The sequence below is a fragment of the Nilaparvata lugens genome, chromosome 9, assembly GCF_014356525.2.
Source record: "Nilaparvata lugens isolate BPH chromosome 9, ASM1435652v1, whole genome shotgun sequence".
NCBI lineage: Eukaryota > Metazoa > Arthropoda > Insecta > Hemiptera > Delphacidae > Nilaparvata > Nilaparvata lugens.
The window spans coordinates 10123217-10143883 of record NC_052512.1 but is presented as its reverse complement, the minus strand read 5'-3'; the positions used below and the strand labels follow the sequence as shown (position 1 = coordinate 10143883).

General features: G+C 34.8%; 1 protein-coding gene across 3 annotated transcripts in view; it reads left to right on the top strand.

Annotated features, from left to right (window-relative positions):
* Positions 1–242: 242 nt before the first annotated feature.
* Positions 243–20667, top strand: part of LOC120353035 — a 69126-nt gene continuing 48701 nt past the window's right edge. For 2 of the 3 annotated variants that reach the window (XM_039435472.1, XM_039435471.1), the window contains exon 1: positions 20027–20330. In XM_039435472.1, coding sequence (XP_039291406.1) covers positions 20304–20330 — 27 coding nt within the window. In that variant the 5' untranslated portion in view covers positions 20027–20303. Of the gene's footprint in view, positions 574–20026; positions 20331–20667 lie in introns of those variants that run through there. The other variant, XM_039435473.1, reaches the window with a different exon arrangement.

Sequence of the window (20667 nt, the reverse complement as noted above, 5' to 3'; positions counted from 1 at the left end):
GTTTTAATTTATATCACAAACTTTAAAGTGTCTCCTGTTATGTGCTATATATATATATATATATATATATATATATATATATATATATATATATATATAAAACATCGTGAGAACCTACAGCAGTCAGCAGTTTCTATACAACTTCTTGGAACTCTCCTGGAACTGTTAGAGCCAGCTTTCTCACGCATCGAGCGTCAGTCCTGCTTACAACATCGAAGCGAGAGGTACTCAAAATTCACTTGTCAAAATTATTTAATTCCAAATTTTGTGTATGTAAATAAAGATTTCTTTTTTGAAAAGAAATCTTACTGAACGCATTATTTAGCTGGCACAGTCGGTAGGACGATCGGGATTAATAATGAACATAATCTTCAGTTTTTAAACTGTTAACGATCGTTCGTAATATAAGGACCTCGCGTTCGCGACATCCGAAAAGTGTGGTGAATTATCAAGCTGCGAAACACCAACATTGTGAAGTGCAGTGGATATCAAACTTCGATATCATCATCAACAAATCTTCATCATCAACGCTGAAAGGACATCAGAAGAGATGAGCATAGCATTCGTTTAAGTGTAAGTCTTAATTTTAAGTTTTAATATTGTAATATTTTAGTTTGGTTATTCTCGAAACATTTGAATATTTCAGAATGCCTAATCAATCAGTAGATACAGCACCCTCTGCTGCTACCCCTGTTTTAAGAAAAGAATTCCTGGATATGATACCAGAATTCTCTGGAGAGCCATTATTAATAAACAGATTTGTATCGATTTGCGATAAAGTAGTTGCTAAGTTTTTTGTACAATCGAATCCCGATGATTTTCAAAATGAATATCTATTTTCTACTATTATTTCTAGACTCAAAGGTAGAGCTTTAGAACTTGTAACTAGTGGAAACACTTATGCATGGCCTGAAGTGAGAAGAGTACTTCTCGACGGCTATCTTGACAAACGTGATTGTTTCACGTTGAATATTGAAATGACAGAATTGAAACTAAGAAAGTAGCGGAAGCCCTTTTCATTTTCACGAGAGAATTCAAAAGATTCTCAACTTACAACTTGCATATTTCCTTACGAAAATGGCAGCAAACTCAACTATTCTATGCGAATATGCAAAACAGCTTGCCCTTAGGGTATTTTTGAGAGGTCTGAATGAACCTATAGGATCACTGATGAGAACAAAAAACCCTTCAAGTCTAAGTGGAGCTTCGAGTATGATCACAAACGAAATGCAGTACAAAAACAGAAATAGTAATTATAATTTCATTCTCAATAAGAGACCAATCTCACAACCATTCCAACAACTTCCTCTGACTAAACAAATCCAACACTTTCCTCAGACTAGACCAATGCAAAACTTTCCCCAAAACAAGACTTATCCGAACTTCCAAAACCAATCACAACAAAGACCAATGATTACACATCAAAATAGCAATCAACAATTTCGCAACTTCAGTTCAATGAACCAACAGAGACCAATGTTTCAAAGGCAATTTTTCGGTCAACAACATAGACCACAAATGCAATCGCAACCAACTCCAATGAGTATTTCAACCAGAAACACTGAACTTGAACCCCCGAAAAAGAACCCCAGATTCAATCAACTGACAACCGAATTCGCTACAAACAATGACGAATTACTCAATACTAACGAAAACGAACTCTTGACTGACAATTTCTCAAATGAACCATTCAATTACCCCGAAATGACTGGAAATCTCATGAACAATTTTGAAAACTTGGAATTGAATGATGATCACAAGAATCAAATGACTTCCGACCAAACAGAACAAAATCATTTTTTAGGAGAAACGAGCCTCGGAACAAATTTTCAATTATGAACTTGCAAACAAAAGATAACGAACTCTCTTACTTTCTAGACCCACAAACGAACTTTCGAGTACTGATTGATCCCGGAAGTACGCAATCCTTTATAAAAAAGGTAATTGCACATGAAGGTTTTAAAGATTCCTTGAAACCAACACCATTTGAAGTTACTACAGCCCATGGTAAATCAAAAGAAAAATTCAGTGCTAAAATACCATTCCTAGGAAGAAAATTTGATTTTTTCGTATTTGATTTTCATAAAGATTTCGATCTCTTGTTAGGAATGGATGCTATAAAGCAATTGAGAGTAAGATTGGATTACATTAGTAACAAACTTTACTATGGAAACAACAAACAAGTACCAATACTGTATTACAATACAACTTTGCAACACAATGAACCTTCTAAAGTCAATAAACCTCGTCAACTGTGGACTTACTTGATTGAAGCACGTAGTCAGAAAACAATATCAATTCCGATAAAAAACGTGTCAAACGGAGAATGCTTTCTCAAATACCAAAATCTCTCTGGACTAGAAATTCCACAATCTATCCTAAAAGTTGAAAACAATAAAGCAATCTGTCTAATTACAAATTCATTTACGGAAGATAAAAAATTGACAATCACACGACCTTTTGAAGTTGAAAATTTGGAAAACTATGAACTAGTCCCTCATTCAAAATCCACCTCATCTCCAAACAGTAATAACTTGAATAATTTTGAAGTTGACCAAACTAGATTAGATCTTTCAACAATTAGAACCGAACACATGAATTCCGAAGAAAAAGAAGCAATATTAGAACTGATAAAAGAGTATGCAGACATTTTTCATGTAGACGGAAATAAATTGACATTCACAAATCAGGTCAAACATGTTATCAGAACAACCGATGAAATTCCAGTTTATTCAAGAAATTATCGATATCCTGTTGTTTACAAAGCAGAAGTTGATAGACAAATCCAAGAAATGCTAGATCAAAAAATTATCAGACCCAGTCATTCAGCTTGGAACTCACCAATTTGGATTATACCCAAAAAACGTGATGCATCCGGAAAACAAAAATACAGAATTGTGATAGATTTTAGAGGAGTAAATGCAAAAACTATTGATGATAGATTCCCATTGCCAAATATTGCTGAAATCCTGGATAAATTAGGAAGATGTCAATATTTTACAACTCTTGATTTGGCAAGTGGTTTCCACCAGATTCAAATGCATCCCGATAGTATTGAGAAAACAGCTTTTTCCACAGATACAGGTCACTATGAATTTCTAAGAATGCCTTTTGGATTAAAAAACAGCCCACCTACATTTCAAAGAGTACTTAACAATATCTTGAGAGGTATTCAGAACGAAAAATGTCTTGTCTATTTAGATGATATAATAATCTATTCTACCAGTCTCCAAGAACACATCCAAAGATTGAGAGAAGTATTTGATAGATTACGAAATGCTAACTTTAAAATTCAGCCAGACAAAACAGAGTTTTTAAGAAAAGAAGTAGCTTATCTAGGACACATAGTCACACCAGAAGGAGTAAAACCAAACCCAGAAAAGATAAGAGCAATACAACAATTTCCTATCCCAAAAACTACTAAAGAAATCAAAGGATTTCTAGGACTGTTAGGCTATTACAGAAGATTCATAAAAAATTTCGCAGATGTAACCAAACCACTAACAAAACGCCTAAAGAAAGGAACCAAAATTAATGTTGAAGATGAAGATTATGTGAAATGCTTTGAATATTGCAAAACCCTTTTGTGTAATGACCCAATTTTACAATATCCTGATTTTTCATCCGAATTTTTATTAACAACAGACGCTAGTAACGTATCAGTAGGAGCTATCCTGAGTCAGAAGAAAAATGGTGCTGATTTACCTATAGCTTATGCTAGTAGAACCCTGAACGAAAGCGAAACCAGATATTCGGCAATAGAAAAAGAATTATTAGCGATAGTTTGGGCAACCAAATACTTTCGTCCCTACTTGTACGGCCAAAAATTCAAAATTTATACTGATCACAAACCATTGCAGTGGCTATTCTCAATAAAAGAACCAAATTCCAAACTTCTCCGCTGGAGATTGAAACTAGAAGAATACGATTACGAGATTTGTTATAAAAAAGGAATTTTGAATCAGAACGCTGATGCTCTATCTAGGATCCAATTGAATAATAATGATGTTATTCCAGGTCCTTCAAGACAAAACACAGGTGAAGAAGTAGATAAGATAATAAACGAAGCTATTGAAATGCATTTTTCTGAACTTGACGATCAATCTATGATAGGAAATGTAGACGACAATGATGTACGTGACAACAACCTTGACATTCGAGAAGAACAACATGACTCTGACGATCAAACAGTGCATTCAGACTATTACGGTAATGAAATGATTGGAATTCAAACTCTTGACGAACCAGTAAACTTTGCTAAAAATCAAATATTACTAAATCTAGTGAAATACAATCCACGAAAAGTGAAAATACAAAAACTATTTGAAAACAAGTGCCGAATTATTGTAGAAATTTCCGAGAATAATTTTGAGAAAGATGTAGTAGAATTTGTAAAAGAATATCTAGTTCCGAATGTAAAATATTGTCTATACTTTGAAAATGATTTCTACGAAAGATTCACTGTAGTAATTGCAACTTATTTCAAAAATACACAACTCAAACTAGTACGTTGTACGAAAAAACTGATTGATGTCACAAACGAGGAAGAGATAAAAGAGATAATCGATAACTATCATGTCGGAAAGAATAATCATCGTGGAATTCAAGAAACTTATGAGCAAATTAAAAGAAAGTACTACTGGCCAAATACTCGAAACAGAATTCAAAATTTCATCAATAGATGCGACATTTGCTTAAAAACAAAATACGAAAGAGTACCCTTGAACTTGGAAATGAATCTTACCCCCACTGCTTCAAAACCACTTCAAACTATTCATATCGATAGCATTACTTTTGACAAAAGAAATTTTTGACGATAATAGATAGTTTTTCACGTTATGCACAAGCCTATCCACTTGCTAGTGCACAAGGAATTGAAATAGTTGATAAACTACTGGATTTCTTCAGTCATCACGGTGTTCCAGAAAGTATAGTTTCAGATAATGGCACAGAGTTCACTAATAATGTGGTGAAAGAATTGATGGCACTTCATAAGATAAAGATTCACTTTATCAGCACACAGCATCCCCAGTCAAACGGCATGTGTGAAAGATTGCATTCAACCCTTGTCGAGCATATTAGACTCCTTAATAATCAAGCTCAATTCAAAGACGATTCTATCGAGAGAAAAGTGAAACATGCAATTTTAGCGTACAATAATAGTATTCACTCTGTAACAAAACTAACTCCATTTGAAATTCTGAACGGACACATAAACGCAAATGCTTTATTTGACATTGACATTGGCAAACAGATGATGAACGACTATGTCAATCAACACAGAGAAAAAACCAAAAAGCTCTATGAACACATTAGAGAAACGAATCAAGCAATTAAAGAAAAGGTTATCGAGAAAGTGAACGAGAATAGAGAACATTGCCTGAAATTCCATCCGATATCTACGTTAAAAATATGCAGAAACAGAGTAAGACAAAAAACAAATATAACAAAGAGAAAATCGAATCTGTGAACAGAGACCTTAAAACAGCTAAAATCGTACCGAGACACCATAACACAAAATCTAAAATACACCTTTCCAAAATTAAAAGACCTAGAAAAATCATCAAAACTAATGACATTGAAAAACCTAAGACAGTGACTCAACTGACTATTGACAATGACAATCCTTTTCCAGGTCCCTCTTCATCCTGTACGCAGCAAGATCAGGAACAGCAATAGACATTAAGAATGTTACTATTAATTCTGGAATTGTACCAATTAACCTTGGCAAAGCCAAACTTGTATATAACTCGCACGTTTTTGTACATAATTATGATCTGAAATCAATGTATTCAGAAATTGAAAATTTGAATAATTACTATGATAAGGTATCTCACTATTTTTGGAAAAATATTAGTATAAGTTCAAAAACCGATTTCGTTACAGAAAACAGTAGTAAATTAAGAGATGCAATCAACTATTTGAAATTCATCAACCATACAAAGTCTGTTATTGAAGAAAAATTGGAAATGATTTTGTTTTACAATGAAAACGTCAAACGCAATAAAAGAGGTTTAATAAATAGTCTTGGATCTGTTTTAAAATTTATCACTGGTAATTTGGACGCATATGACGAACAAAAATACGATAAGTTGATTCTCGAACTGTATAATAATCAAGATAATTTAGCCAATCAAATTTCAAACCATTATTCAATCAGTCAAAACATTATTGTAGAATTCAATGAAACAATTAAACTTGTGAACCAAAACTTCAATGAATTGAAAGAGAAATTTTGATAATTGATGATGATTTAAACGATTTCATAGAATTAGAAAAAATTAAAGATATTTTGAATCAATTACTTATAGCTTATAATATTTTATTAGACGTAGTTCATGACATTGAAAATTCTATTGCATCTTGTAAAGTAGGCGTTCTGCACCCTAGTATAATGTCTACTAAAGAATTGTTCAATGAACTTGTGAAAATTTCAAAATTCTATGACAAGAAATTCCCATTAGAAATTAAGTATAATAAGATGTTAGAAATAGAAAAATTGATTAATGTAGATTGTAAGCTAATTAAGAACGAAATCATTTATTTTCTCGAATTTCCGATTGTAGAAGAAGTAACTTTTGATCTTTTTGAATTATTACCAATTCCAAGTAAAGTAGAATCAAATTTTGTAACAATACTTCCACAAAACAAATACCTATTGAAATCTTCTGATGTTCTAATACTTTAAAAATTGAAGGATTGTATAAAGAATGTAGATTGATAGGAGATAACGAATGCTATCTGTGCTCATCCGAAGCCATCTCCCATCAACAACTGCAATGTGAAGCGGCTATCATATCTACTGGTTCCACTGACAACTGTAAATTCACCGCCGTCCAAATTGAAGAGAACCTCATCAAATGGATTCCCGAAATACAACAATATTTGGCAGTCTTACCAAAATTGGAGACCTTCCACATAGAAACGAAAACCGAAACTACTGTGACAACACTTCAAGGAATTTATTTCATCAATACAGCCGAAGGAAAAATTTACTATCGAGGAAAACCTCTGTTCCACTCTTCCCAAACGAGAGGACATCCAAAATTTCTAGAAAACATCCAATTAGAACTTCAAGATCATCGAATTCCAGACTTCCAAATTCATTTGAAAAATTTAGACAACTTTAACCAATTTAAAAACATTCAAGTGTCTCCACTTGTTCTTTGCGTGATTTTCACCGTGTACAAAAGAATCTCCAAAAGAGGACAGCAACCTTCTTCAAGAACTTCGCTACCAACCCCCGAAGTTCTCTTTAGGGAGGGAGGAGTTACATTGTGAGAACCTACAGCAGTCAGCAGTTTCTATACAACTTCTTGGAACTCTCCTGGAACTGTTGGAGCCAGCTTTCTCACGCATCGAGCGTCAGTCCTGCTTACAACATCGAAGCGAGAGGTACTCAAAATTCACTTGTCAAAATTATTTAATTCCAAATTTTGTGTATGTAAATAAAGATTTCTTTTTTAAAAGAAATCTTACTGAACGCATTATTTAGCTTATATATATATATATATCATAATATATATACTTGTTGTTAGATATATTATATAGAGAGAGAGAGAGGGAGAGAGAAAATTCAATTCAGCTCAAAAAAGCCTCTTAAAAGGGGTAGAATAGAGAGGTGACAATTTTCAGTTCTGTGTTTTAACATTTTTTTCAAATCACTTTCAAAAGTTCATGTAACTAGCTACTATTGTGTGAGACACTTCTGGCGCTATTATGTTTCACCACTATCCTGTTCCCAGTCCTATCTCTTGCAGTCGTTGAAAAGGATAACCCGTATTTCATTTTAATTATATGTTTATTAATGTTCACGGATCTCACAAACAGCTCTACAGATTCACGAAATTGAAGATAGTAGGTTTATGATATAGAAATTCGATTGCATAGATCTCATTCTGGGAAAATCGCGACGACATAAAAAGGATAATTCATCCTTGGCTGAAACAGCTGGGATTTGTAAAAGAGTGAGTGAGCGAGTGATATATGAAAAATCAAAATATCGCTTTCCGAAATTCATAAGATGACATATAGTCAGCTGTGGAATTGAACAGATCATTTGGAGAATTGTGTTCTGTTTATCAAAATATAAAATGATGAGCGAAGCTTGTTGCCCGATATTCATAATAAAGTGAAGAGCTGGCTTATTCATGTACAGGATAGAAAATTATGTTTATTATGGAAGACAATTCAAAGTTTGTGATATGAATTAGAAAAGGAGACACAAGACATAAATAGATTGAAAACACTTAGAACTTACATTAGAACCGAAATTTCGAGAACTGAGTTATCTTCTCAATCGAGTAGTGAGTGGGTACAGCTTGAAATCAAACGGTCGTGACCACGGAGTGAGCACGGAGAGTCAATTGTAGCAGCAGAGACCACAGATTACACAGTGCAGACAGATGGAGAGAAAAAGGGTACAGATTCAAGTTGATTCAGGGGACATTATGGGGTATTTAGGGGGCGGTTAGAAATGGGATATTTAAGATTTGAGTGGGTTATGAATAACGAAGGTGTAGCTTATGAATGGATAGAGAATAGGAGATTCAAATTAGAAATCAAAAAAGATTAGACTGGAATTGGAGAAGAATTGTAGAATTGAACTTGAATGAAATCTATTTTTCATTTTTATTGAACATTTAATATATTTTTGATAGCTGTGAAATTTATTATGATATGATGGAATTTATCTCAATTCGATTAAACAGATGGTGTAGAGTTGATAGCTATGGTACTATTGCTGTCTGTTGAGACCAGGACAGAAGCAGCTCCAAGCACCCAAATGAAAGCCAATTCTTTCATCTTGTCATCTATGGATGGGGCTGTGGGAGTGAGAGAGGGTGCCAAGGACTTTGACTTTGAAGCATTGGTCAAAGTTCTTGTTGTGCTCAGAGCCATAGGTAGGGATGGGTAGGGAAGTATATTTTCAAAGGAAGCCCTGTGATTGTTGATCCAGAGGTTTAGGGCGGTTGGTTTCACCAATGTGGAAGGCAGGACAGAAGTTGCAGGAAAGGAGGTAGATGCAATTTTTGGAGATGCAATTACTGGATTGATGGATTTGGTGGGTGTGGTTGGTGATAGGACTGGTAGAGGAGATGGGAGAATCAGTGATAGAACAGGTTTTACAGCGGGGGCATTTGCAAGGTAGGGTACCAGGTGGAGTTGAGATTTCATCAGAGGTGAGTGATTTGTTTTTACTGAAAATCTTCTTGAGGTTGAGAGGTTGCTTATAAGAAATGAGGGTGGGTGGTTGCTGGAAAAGGTGTTTGTTAGAGGGATTGGGGGAGACGACATGGAACAGATCTTTAATGACAGGTTTGAGGTTTTCAATTCCAGGGAAGTAGGTGGTACAGAGCTTTGGAATTTGGGATTTTTTTGTGATTGGATTAGTGTCAGTTTTGGAGGAGATTTGTTTCTGTAACAACCGTTCTGGAGAGTTACATTTCATGAGGGATTGGTGGAGTTTTTTTATGTACTGGTCAAGATGGTGGGGAACACTGCAAATGTTTTGGCTTCGGATTGAGATGGAACGTGAGAGGGATCTTTTGTTGTGGTAGGGAAGGCAACTCTCAAAGAGTAGGAACTGTTGAGTGTGGGTGGCTTTGGTCAAAGTATTGGTGGATAAGGTATTGGAGTTGGAAAGGATTACATTGATATCTAGGAAGTTGATGGAGGATTCAGAAATGTTCCAGGTGAAGGAGACAGAGTAGTTGGAGTTGAGTTGATTGAGAAAGTGGCAGAGGGTATCATGTCCATTGGACCATATGAGGGATATGTCATCAGTGAAACGGAGCCATATCAGGGGGGATCGGGTTTGTTTGGAAAGGAAATCCTGTTCAAGGAGGCCCATGAATAGGTTTGCATAGGATGGTGCCATCCTGGTGCCCATCGCTGTACTCTGGGTTTGAAGATAATATTTATCTTCAAACCTGAAGGCATTGCTTGTGAGCACCAGTTTGGCAAGATTTACTAGGAAGGTGGTTGGAGGGGTGGAGGATGTGAGTCGTGAGAAAAGAAAATGCTCAAGGGATCTGAAGCCTTCAGAATTGGGGATGGAAGTGTAGAGTGAGGCTACATCAATGGTAACAAGGAGGAGTTGTTGGTCAGTTGGAGGTTGTGTTCTTAGGATATCTATGAAGTGAAAGAGTCTCTGATATGAGAGGGTAGGGAGGCAACAATGGTTGGAGGTGGAAATCAACAAGGGCAGAGATTCGTTCAGTTGAGCTATTTATGCTTGAAACAATGGGACAACCAGGATTGCCTTCTTTATGTATTTTTGGAAGAAGATAGAAGTGTGGTGTGTTGGGAGAGTCTGGCAAAAGGATGTTGATGTCTAAGTCTGAGTGGCCTTCAGATGGACCGTATTGCATCAGAATTTGAAGACTTTCTTTTGGATTTGTGGAGGTGAGTCAGAAGCAGGAGTTGATACTGTTCAGGGTTGGTGAGTTGCCGGTTGGCTTCATTGATGTAATCTGTGGTGTTCAGTAGGACTTTGTTCAGGAGTAGATTGCAGAAGATTTCAACAGGGTGGTTGGCTGGGAGGAACTTAGATTCACGATTGGATTTTGGGGCAAACTTCTTAATGATTTGGTCAGAAGTAGTCGAGAGGGATGGCTAGAAGGGTCAGTGTTGTTGCTCTGATTGTACTTGCCATCTGAGATATCTTGTGAAGTGAACAGTATCAGAGAGAAGGTTTATTTTCCAATCCTAGTCCAATTCTTTTTTGATTTCTAATTTTAAATCTCCTCTTCTCTATCCATTCATAAGCTACACCTTTCCTTATTCATAACTCACTCAAATCTTAAATATCCCGTTTGTAACCGCCCCCTAAATACCCCATAATGTCCCCTGAATCTGTACCCTTTTCCTCTCCATCTGTCTGCACCGCGCTATCTGTGGTCTCTGCTGCTACAATTGACTCTCCCTGCGTACTCTTTGGTCATGACCGTTTGATTTCAAACTGTAGGCTACCCACTCACTGCTCGGTTGAGGAAGGAAACTCAGTTTCCGAAAATTTCCGGTTCTAATGTAAGTTTCTAAGTGTTTTCAATCTATTTATGTCTTGTGTCTCCTGTTATATATGTATATATAAATGAATGTCTTTTTGTGTGTTTGTTTGTTCCCTATAGACTTGAAAACTACTTGACCTAATGGCATGAAACTTTGGGAATATGTTGAGTGAATGTTGGGGATGGTTTCTGAACAGAAATTCCAATAGGAGGGCTTATAATAATTATTTATTAATCCATTTTACAGACCTATGTTTTCAAAATTGGCTTGAAGAAGAAGAAGAAGAAGAAGAAGAAGAAGAAGAAGAAGAAAAAGAAGAAGAAGAAGAAGAATGAAGAACAAGAAGAAGAACAAGAAGAAGAAGAAGAAGAAGAAGAAGAAGAACAAGAACAAGAACAAGAACAAGAACAAGAACAAGAACAAGAAGAAGAGAAGAAGAAGAAGAAGAAGAAGAAGAAGAAGAAGAAGAAGGAGAAGAAGAAGAAGAAGAAGAAGAGAAGAAGAAGAAGAAGAAGAAGAAGAAGAAGAAGAAGAAGAAGACAAGAACAAGAAGAAGAAGAAGAAGAAGAAGATTGACATTCAAATTGCATTCTATATTCATTGTGATTAGAAATATTTTTTCCCTACAGTTACCTTGAAAAGTGATGATTCCTGCACTGATTACAGAACACAAAGATTCACTTTTCCGCTCTAGTGCGGGAATAGTATATTTTGCACCTAGTGTCGAAAATGTACGTTTTCCAGCTCGAGATCGCGGTTTTCAAGTTCAAGACGAAGTCGAGAACTTGAAGCGTTCGAGAGCCGGAAAAACATTTTTGCCCGTGTTGCGAACACTATTTTTTGCCACACCAAAAAAAAATAATAATAATGTTAAGTTGGCAATTTTAAGGTTATGCTACTATAAATCATACAATGTTAATGAGGTTATGATAGTATCATTGTATCTATTGTTCGGTATCAAAACTACAAAATAATTCATATCAAGTTATAGAAATGATCATTATTGATAGTTTAATACTTATATATACTAAATATCTAATATAGTAAATAAATATACTAATATAGTAAATAATATACTAATATAGTAAATATACTAATATTTGTAGTTCAAAACTACAAAATAATTCATATCAAGTTATAGAAATGATCATTTATTGATAGTTTAAATACCTATCATTTATCTCGAAATGTAAAGTCAGTAGTACTAAAAAGAGTCATTTAGCTAATTTTTGACTGCATTCAAACAGCTGTTTAGTAATATAAACAAAGTTGTAACCTCTAAGTTCGATGGTTGACTCTATAGAATTTCTGAATTATTCGCGATAAATCACAATTGTAATAGATAATTCTTTCAAAATATGCAATATAAAACGGTGCTCTTATCTCAGCCTTGGCTATTGATAAGTGAGCCTTATCGCTCGGCAGGTAACTGAACATTTGACGCTCTTCTAACCATAACAACAATGATACTCCCTATTTCATGAATTTATTATATTCCATATTTTTTATATAGAAAATACGTCATAATATGTATATTTGTTTATATAAGTCTATCAATGAGAAAGTACTTACTAGAAATTTAGTTGTGCTGTTTTAAGTTATATCTTCCTCCCTGTCTTTTTCTTCCTCAACTGATCCTCCACTCTCACTTGCTCACTTGACCTTACTAAGCTCAAAGAGAGCGAAGGGGTACATAACAACAAAATATAACAAAATGAGCATGTAGTGCTTTCACCCAAGGATTGCCTGACTCAAGTAGTGACAGTGTAACGTCAGAATTTTACTAAAGGTATACCAGTTCGTCTTTCAAAAAAAGGTCAAAGAGATCTTGAAAGAATTTTAATCACTATTATACACTAAATATAATATCATACATCACTTACGGGCCCATGATGAATGCGCACTCACTCATATAAATGAGGCTGGCATGTTGACATGTTCGATCGTGCGCATTGGAAATTTCATCGCTTTACCAATTACATGTAATGTCACGATGTATTTGGTTACTAATGAGGGGAATTGCTTTTAGAGCTAGTTTTCGACGCTCGGTTATCTTTGTACAAGATCTTGTTGTCCAACGAGAGCTCAGCTAAGCCGCACACCCTTGTCTTATCTCACTCAGCTGCCAAGGGAGGCTCGCCGAGCAGAAGAGAGAGCCAGTTTGATCAGTTGGTCTAGAGCTGTTGAATGGAACAGAAAACGGTCGGAGTGAATGCAACTTGAGCCGCAGACATCCTACGTAATTATATTACAACTTCAAAATACGTCTTTCCTTAGCTGGAGTTAAGGAAGAACATGTGTGGCATCGAGGTACAGCGCTGGCGAGAAGAGCCACAGACAGCCGGTGACGGAGGTGTTGGACTCGGTGACCTCCAGTAAAGCCCAGTTCCAGGCCCTTTTATCTTGTCGATTACGAGTGGAATAGTAAGAGGACATCCAATAGGGATTGAGAATGCTTCTTCCGTCTCGGACACGAGCCAGGGTGGTTGACGGACACCACACGAAGAATCCCGTCCCCTATTGCGGCTCACCCCAGACGCCCACTGAGTCTAGAGCGCCCAGAGCGTCACTGGGAATTCTGATAGAAAACGGTGTGGGCAAAAATCTACTCAGAGTAAAAATTATTTTCATGACTATAATTTCCAACTCTCAAAATAATATGCAGAATAAAATTCAAGTAAAATTTGTAACATATTAAAATTTGATAGGCAAGCAAAATCCCTATTTGGAAGAATTTTATAGGTCTGAAGTAAAACAGCTATTCTATTATCGCCAAATGCGATAGCAACAATTGAAAGATTAGATAATAACAGGAGTACCATGGCTAAAATTAGAACAGCCGAATAGAAAAGGAATGTTATTTGCTACTTATTATATTATAAAAAGTATTGGAAAATTTGAGGTTAGGCTTAAAATACTTACTGATCGACAACCTAATAATCGATCAAGTTGTATAATGTGAAATCTAGCCAAAAAAAACTTGGATATACATTGACGCGCAGTTGAAGAAGGTGAATGCGTTACAAACATATATACATACCAACATATAGAAAGACGAAAGAAAATCCTATTTGAAATAATTAGACCTCAATGCGTTCGGTCAAATTACATGCAATGAGGCATGAAATTGAAACAATAACTGAAAGCCTATTATAAATCAGCTGTCAACAGAGAAATTCAATATCAGTTTTGATTAGATAGAAATGAAATCACCTAAAGCTTTCTCTATCTTTAATAAGTACTAAGTTTGAATTATCCAGAGAACAGTGAAATTTAAAGGAAAAATCAAATTCTATGAATTTAAGTCTCTAATTAACAATATCATTCTTCTGATTTCACTCATTTGAATGAATAATTCAAATTTTGTGCTCTATAAACCAAAACAAGATAGACCGCTCTATCTCATGTAGATTCACAGGTACTCGATAACAATGCTCTTCGTATTTCGAAAAACGCTCGATTGTTAGTTTTAACCATCATCACTAACTTCATTCAAGTCCTAACATTGAGATTTTGCATAAAAAATAGAGCTTCCTAAGATCATGTCCTATCAGAATCACCCGTTATATAGATGCACTCAATTTAGTGGAGAGGCGCTTATAAGACCAACTTTTGACATAATGAGTAGCTGTCAAGGTTAACGCAATTCAGTAAAATTATTCCAATTTTCCCATTCATTAAAACCATCTGAATTCCATTTATAGTTTCCATGTCTATTTGGACTAAAATTGTACACGAGAAAGACTAACCTTATCTTGGACTGTGCCGCCTAAATTTGGAAGAAAATAGAACAAGAACTACCATTTTATTTTATCCACCAATGTTATTTCATCAGTGACATTTGCATCATAATCGAACAAATAAATGAATATCGTGGTATCTATACCAAATACAAAATTCCAGATAATGTAAAATCACAAATTCATTGAAAAATGAGATAACGGTTTGGTTGTTACCCCATTATCAACCTCTGGTTACCTAGAACTACAAGTAAAGAGCCGCAGTATCCATACAAACGGTCGTGCACTGCTTTCAGTGGAAGCCTTGCCCTATAGAAGTGAACGCTTGCGATTGGGCTAGGGAAGCTCCCCAATTAGCAGTTGTAACATATTAAAATTCGATAAGCAAGAAAAATCGCTAATTGAAAGAATTTTATAGGTCTGGAGAAAACAGCTATTCTGAACAGCTTTCATTTGTTGTTATCGCCAAATGCGATAACAACAAATGAAAGATTAGATAATAACGGGTACCATGGATAAAATTAGTACAGCCGAATAGAAAAGAATTTCATTCCCTATTTATTATATTATATAAGTATTGGAAAATTTGAGGCTAGGCTTAAACACCTACCGATCGGCGACCTAATAATCGATCAAGTTGTATAATGTGAAATCTAGCCAGACACCTCGGAAAAAATTTATTGTAAACAAATGGTATTCAACTAGAGGATTTTGAAAAGCACATGGCTAATTGTTGTAGAGGGAGAAACAACTTATAAATCCCAAAAATATTTATTATCTGTAATGAACATACATAAACCATCAAATAAAAATAAATTAGAATATTAAGGAAGTAGGATGTTCCTAGGCGCATGGATACAGTAGTGAATTTGCATGAACCAATCAAATTGCAGTAATCGATGGGCGGCAATAGAGAGCCGATTCAAATGTATATATAAATATTTCTATAAATGATAAGAATTTGTAAATTATCACTACTCAGTTTATGTATCGGATATGGTCCGAGAAATTATAAAATGTTATACCTAAGATATAGGTAATAATTTAGTAGATTGGCACAGACTATTTGATCCTTTTAATGGCGTAGTAGTGAATTATTTAAATATATGTAAATTTGTAAGTCGGAAATGAAATTGTAGAAAATAAGGGTAGAACCTGCCCACTTGCCTGCCAGACGCCACTATGGAATGACACTAAATTTTGTAGAGCACAAGACCCTTTGTTAAATTGTACTTTTGAAAGACTTAAAGTTTAAATTCATTAATTAATTTTTTATAAGACTTAGTGATGCTGCATTAAAGCGAAAGTCATTTAAATATTTATTTATTCCCTTGGAGAGGACGACTTCGGCCACCAAAAATCCAGGACGACCAGGAAATTCGGATTGCCACCATCGTCTTGTGAAAATTCAGCACGTGAGTGATAAATTATCGAAAATATAAAGTTAGGGCGCCCTAGTGCTTCGAGTGAAACAATATAAAAAGCTAGCTCGTCGGAAAGTTTATAAATATTAAAAATTATTATAAAACTTGCGCAAGTCTTAAAAAGGTACAAAAAATATATTTTATTGGATAAGAGTTGTATTAAATTTACATATCCAAAGTTGCACAGATTAAAGGAATATTTAATTTTAATCTTATAATATACATATGCTCACTCAATCATTGATTTTATTACACAATTTGTAAAGATATGAAGTAGCTCTTGTTCACTGGATAAATAGATTTATCTACTTCCATCAGAGGCCGAACCTTAAGCCCTAAGAGATATATATATTATTGAGGAATATATTGAGACCTATAGATATAGATATATTTATAATTATTTATAATTTATCAATTGATTATTTTCATGATTTTTGGAAAGAAGATATACAGTGAGATTTTTAAATCGACAAGCAGCAGCAAGTCGATACCTAAGCTGCATGGAAATAAATGCATATTATTAATGAATTAAAAGCACATGGTAACGTTTCTTGCTAAAGAGCTAAAAAGTAGTGAACCAATCTGTGATATTTTATTTTTGATATATTTGTTCTTATATTCGTTGTGTGTGCTTGTTGCTCTATATGTTTCCACATTTATTTGGTTTTTGGTATTTACTTGTACAATATATGTATCAAATTTTTTATGGTGTATCCTTTATTTGATTCTCCACTTCCATGCATGACCAATCTCATATTTATTTATCGAATTATCAGTATCGAAATATTAAGAAAGTTACCATCCGATTTTATTCTTAATAGAATAAGCTGGTTTACTCAGCAATATATTTCATTGATAATCAAATCTCTGGAAATAATACGTTCCAGAGATTTATGTAAATTGTCCAAGAGCAGTGAACTGCGGGAGCTCCTGAGCGAGCTTATAAGAATTTTATCTAAGTTGTATTCTAAGAACCACAACCAGAGTTATATATTTTTGCACTCATGCTTTACCGACTGCGGCCAAGCCAGGCAAACCGTTATTCACAAAAATAACGTTAGAAATTACATGATTCGTGTCGAGAAAGACAAACTGAAAAAACAAACTTACCAGAGTTTATTAATTCATACTTTGGTATGAATGTATCCAAGTCCTGCACGAATATCACAATACAGTGAATCAAAGTTATGATGATACTATGATGAGGAACTTATTATTGCCTATGAATAACCTAGTAGTTTTGTGAACAGTAGACCTCGCGCAGTTATAAACTACAGCCTCCTCTGCCCATCAAAGTAAATCCTGTCCTGTCGGTGTGAGAACGACTAATGGCTCTTGAGGCTGGTGTATCAGAAATGCCAACATAAAAAGCTTAGCTCCTTCAAGACACTGGCAACAGGTCAGTCCGAGTTGAAAGCAGAGAAAGGTCAAGATCATTGTCTTCAATATTACTTTCAGTTATTAATTGCATGCAAATTATAGTCCACACAACAGCTGATTTCTTACTGAGTTAAATTGAGATACTAATTGCATGCAATTGATAATCCACTCGACATCTGATTTATGATAAATAATCCTATATTCTGATTCTTACTTTCCTTGCCCTATTACCATAGGTAAGGGAAGTATTAATTTCCAAAAAAAATTAAGGTACCCCAATTTCCAAATTTCTATAGCTTACGTTTCAAAGTCCCCTGAGTCCAAATAGTGGATAATGGATATTGGTCTGTATGTGTAAGTGTGTGTATGAGTGTCTGTGTGCACGATATCTCATCTGAGAATTAAAGAATTTGGATCTTAAGGTTCTTACACCACTATATATGGATCCGACACGAACAATTTCGGTCAAAAGCAATTCAAGATGACGGCTAAAATGGTGAAAATGATGTCAAAAAAGGGGGCAATTTTTTCAAAAACGGCTCCAACGATATACCTAGAATAGTCATTGATATGCTCTATCAACTGCCACAAGTCTGTAAAAATTGTATCTGTAAAAATTTCAGAAGCTCCGGCCCATCTATGCAAAGTTTAATTTTAGATTTCCAATTAACAGGCTTCAGATACAATTAAAACGAAATATTTTACGTGAGAAAGATTCAGCATGGAAATCTCTACAATTGGAGAGATAGCAGAATTGATCTTGTTAGCTGATTGATTTTAAATTGTAATGGAAATTTTCATAACGACAAGGAAAGTTGTGTGATTGCGTCACACCAGGTTTTTATTGTAATATTGGTGTTCAAATGAGACTTTTGAATAATCCAAAATTGATGCAAAATTTCAAAAAAAAACCTTCATATACGTCCACTCGTCTTGTTTCGAAGTACTTTTATGACAAGTTTTATCCAAATCGGACAATAAGTGCAGTACAAACAGACAAAAGCCGATCGAGTCGAACTAAAAGACCTCAGCTTCGGTCAATAAATTGACTGATAAGAATATACTGTGCCATGAGTGCACTGAGTCACCTTCACAATCACAAAGTATAAAAAGGAACACTAGTTAAAGGTAGAAAACGCTACACTTTCCAAGAGTAGGCTAACTCAAATCTAACAGTGCTCATATACAAAACGAAATATTTCACTTGGAAAAGATTCAGCATGGAAATATCTACAATTAATGTCAAGTAACTTTTCGTCGTGTCAAAGACAAAATCCTTTCGACTATCATCTCTTTCTCTAATTACAGTAATTATTCCAACACCTTGCAACACCTCTTATTCCTCCATCCCCGACTCATTCAGTGATTTTTAGAGACAATCAAGTAGCCTGCTACCTCTTCAATTTACCCTTGTCAATCATTCTCATAAACATAGAGTCCTATAAATACTCTCCTTTCTTTTACGATATTTTTCCACAGTTTAAGACAATAATTCAACCTTCCTCCTCATTTAGCCCTTGTCAATCATCCTCATAAACATAGTGTCTCATGAAAACTTTCCTGTCTTCTATGACTTTTGCATTATCCTAAGACAATCATTCAAATTACAGTTTTCTCGTTGCAAATTACTAGCTTGATTATTTGTCGAGTGTCACCTTCGTGATCGCTGATGATTACCACCGACAAGAATTTGGAGAATGGATCGTTATTTTGTATTTTCAAAAATAATATTTCCGTGATCTTGAACAATTATAATCTGTAGTGATTTTCTGGTGTGAATTACGTTAAATGCTCTGGAATGGACCAATGTTCCCAAATGCAAGAGAATCAAAAACTTCTTAGCATTTGCTATGTTGACATCGGTTTGAACCTTCTATGAGCTCAAATCAGTTACTTATTATTGAAACCTGAAGCATGAATGTTGTGGAATTCTATTGTTCTGTTGGAATCGTTCTAGAGTTTTCATGAACACATCATTATATTATAAGAAGGAAGCAGAAGTCCTCGGGGTGACTTACAGCATTTTGGATTTTCGGTAATAATTAATTCATTATAATGCATCGAAGAGTTGCTAGAGAGACTATTCTCACCTAAATAAGGTATCATGGAAGTGATCAGATGTGAGTGCAATTTTTTATGGAAATTTTTAAACAATCTGATGAACATAATTATTGAGAAAAACTTCTGAAGTGGTGCTCTATGTGATCTGAAACAATCTTACAGTCTTATTTCTTCTGTAATTTTTCTATTATTATGAGCTGAACTGAGGCTGTCATAGGTGAATTGTTCATAAGTTATTCTAAGAGACGCTTCTTCATAATTTTTCCGCAGCTACTTCTTGCGGACTTCTTCTTCAACAAAAATTTTAAGTGTATGGAGTATTGTCTCAAACTGTTCTGTAAGATTTCTCGAGTTTTTGATCAGAAGCTCATTTATTATTGATAGGCCTATCTTAAGAATGGTGTGAAAACCAAGATTTTCACGTTCCGCATTAGTAAAGGCAGAGAGAAGTCAGATCTTCCCTTATATCTGGTAAAAGTGAAGCACCGCTAACATTATTATATCAGTGAACGTAATAAATTATATGGGTCACAGGGCAATAAAACAAATTGAAATCATTCGCATTATACTAAAGAACACAGATCAACAACCAAGCTGAATATTGAGTTCATTCTCAAATTTTCACTCAACAGAGAATATTATTCCTGAGAGTATATTCAGTTGTGCAGGAGAGACGTTTTTCAAGATGACTACAATTTCTAGAGATGATGCTGTAAGTAGCCTACAGTAGAATAATTCATAATTTATATCAATTGAGATTGAGTAATTCCCTACATTAATAATCACTTAGGCCAAAGAATGAACAATCTAGTATAGAAGCTCTCTCTGCTTAGCCTAAGCTAGCTACACACACATCGATCTTTGTTCGAACGATGTTTTGCCGTCCTTATAAATTCTATTAGAATTATTATAATGACTTTAACAAACAGATGATTCCAAACAGATGATGTTTGTCAAGTACCGTTTAATCTGATAGAATTTATAAGGATGGCAAAATATCGTAGGAACAAAAATCGATGTGTGTGTGTGTGTGTGTGTGTGTGTGTGTG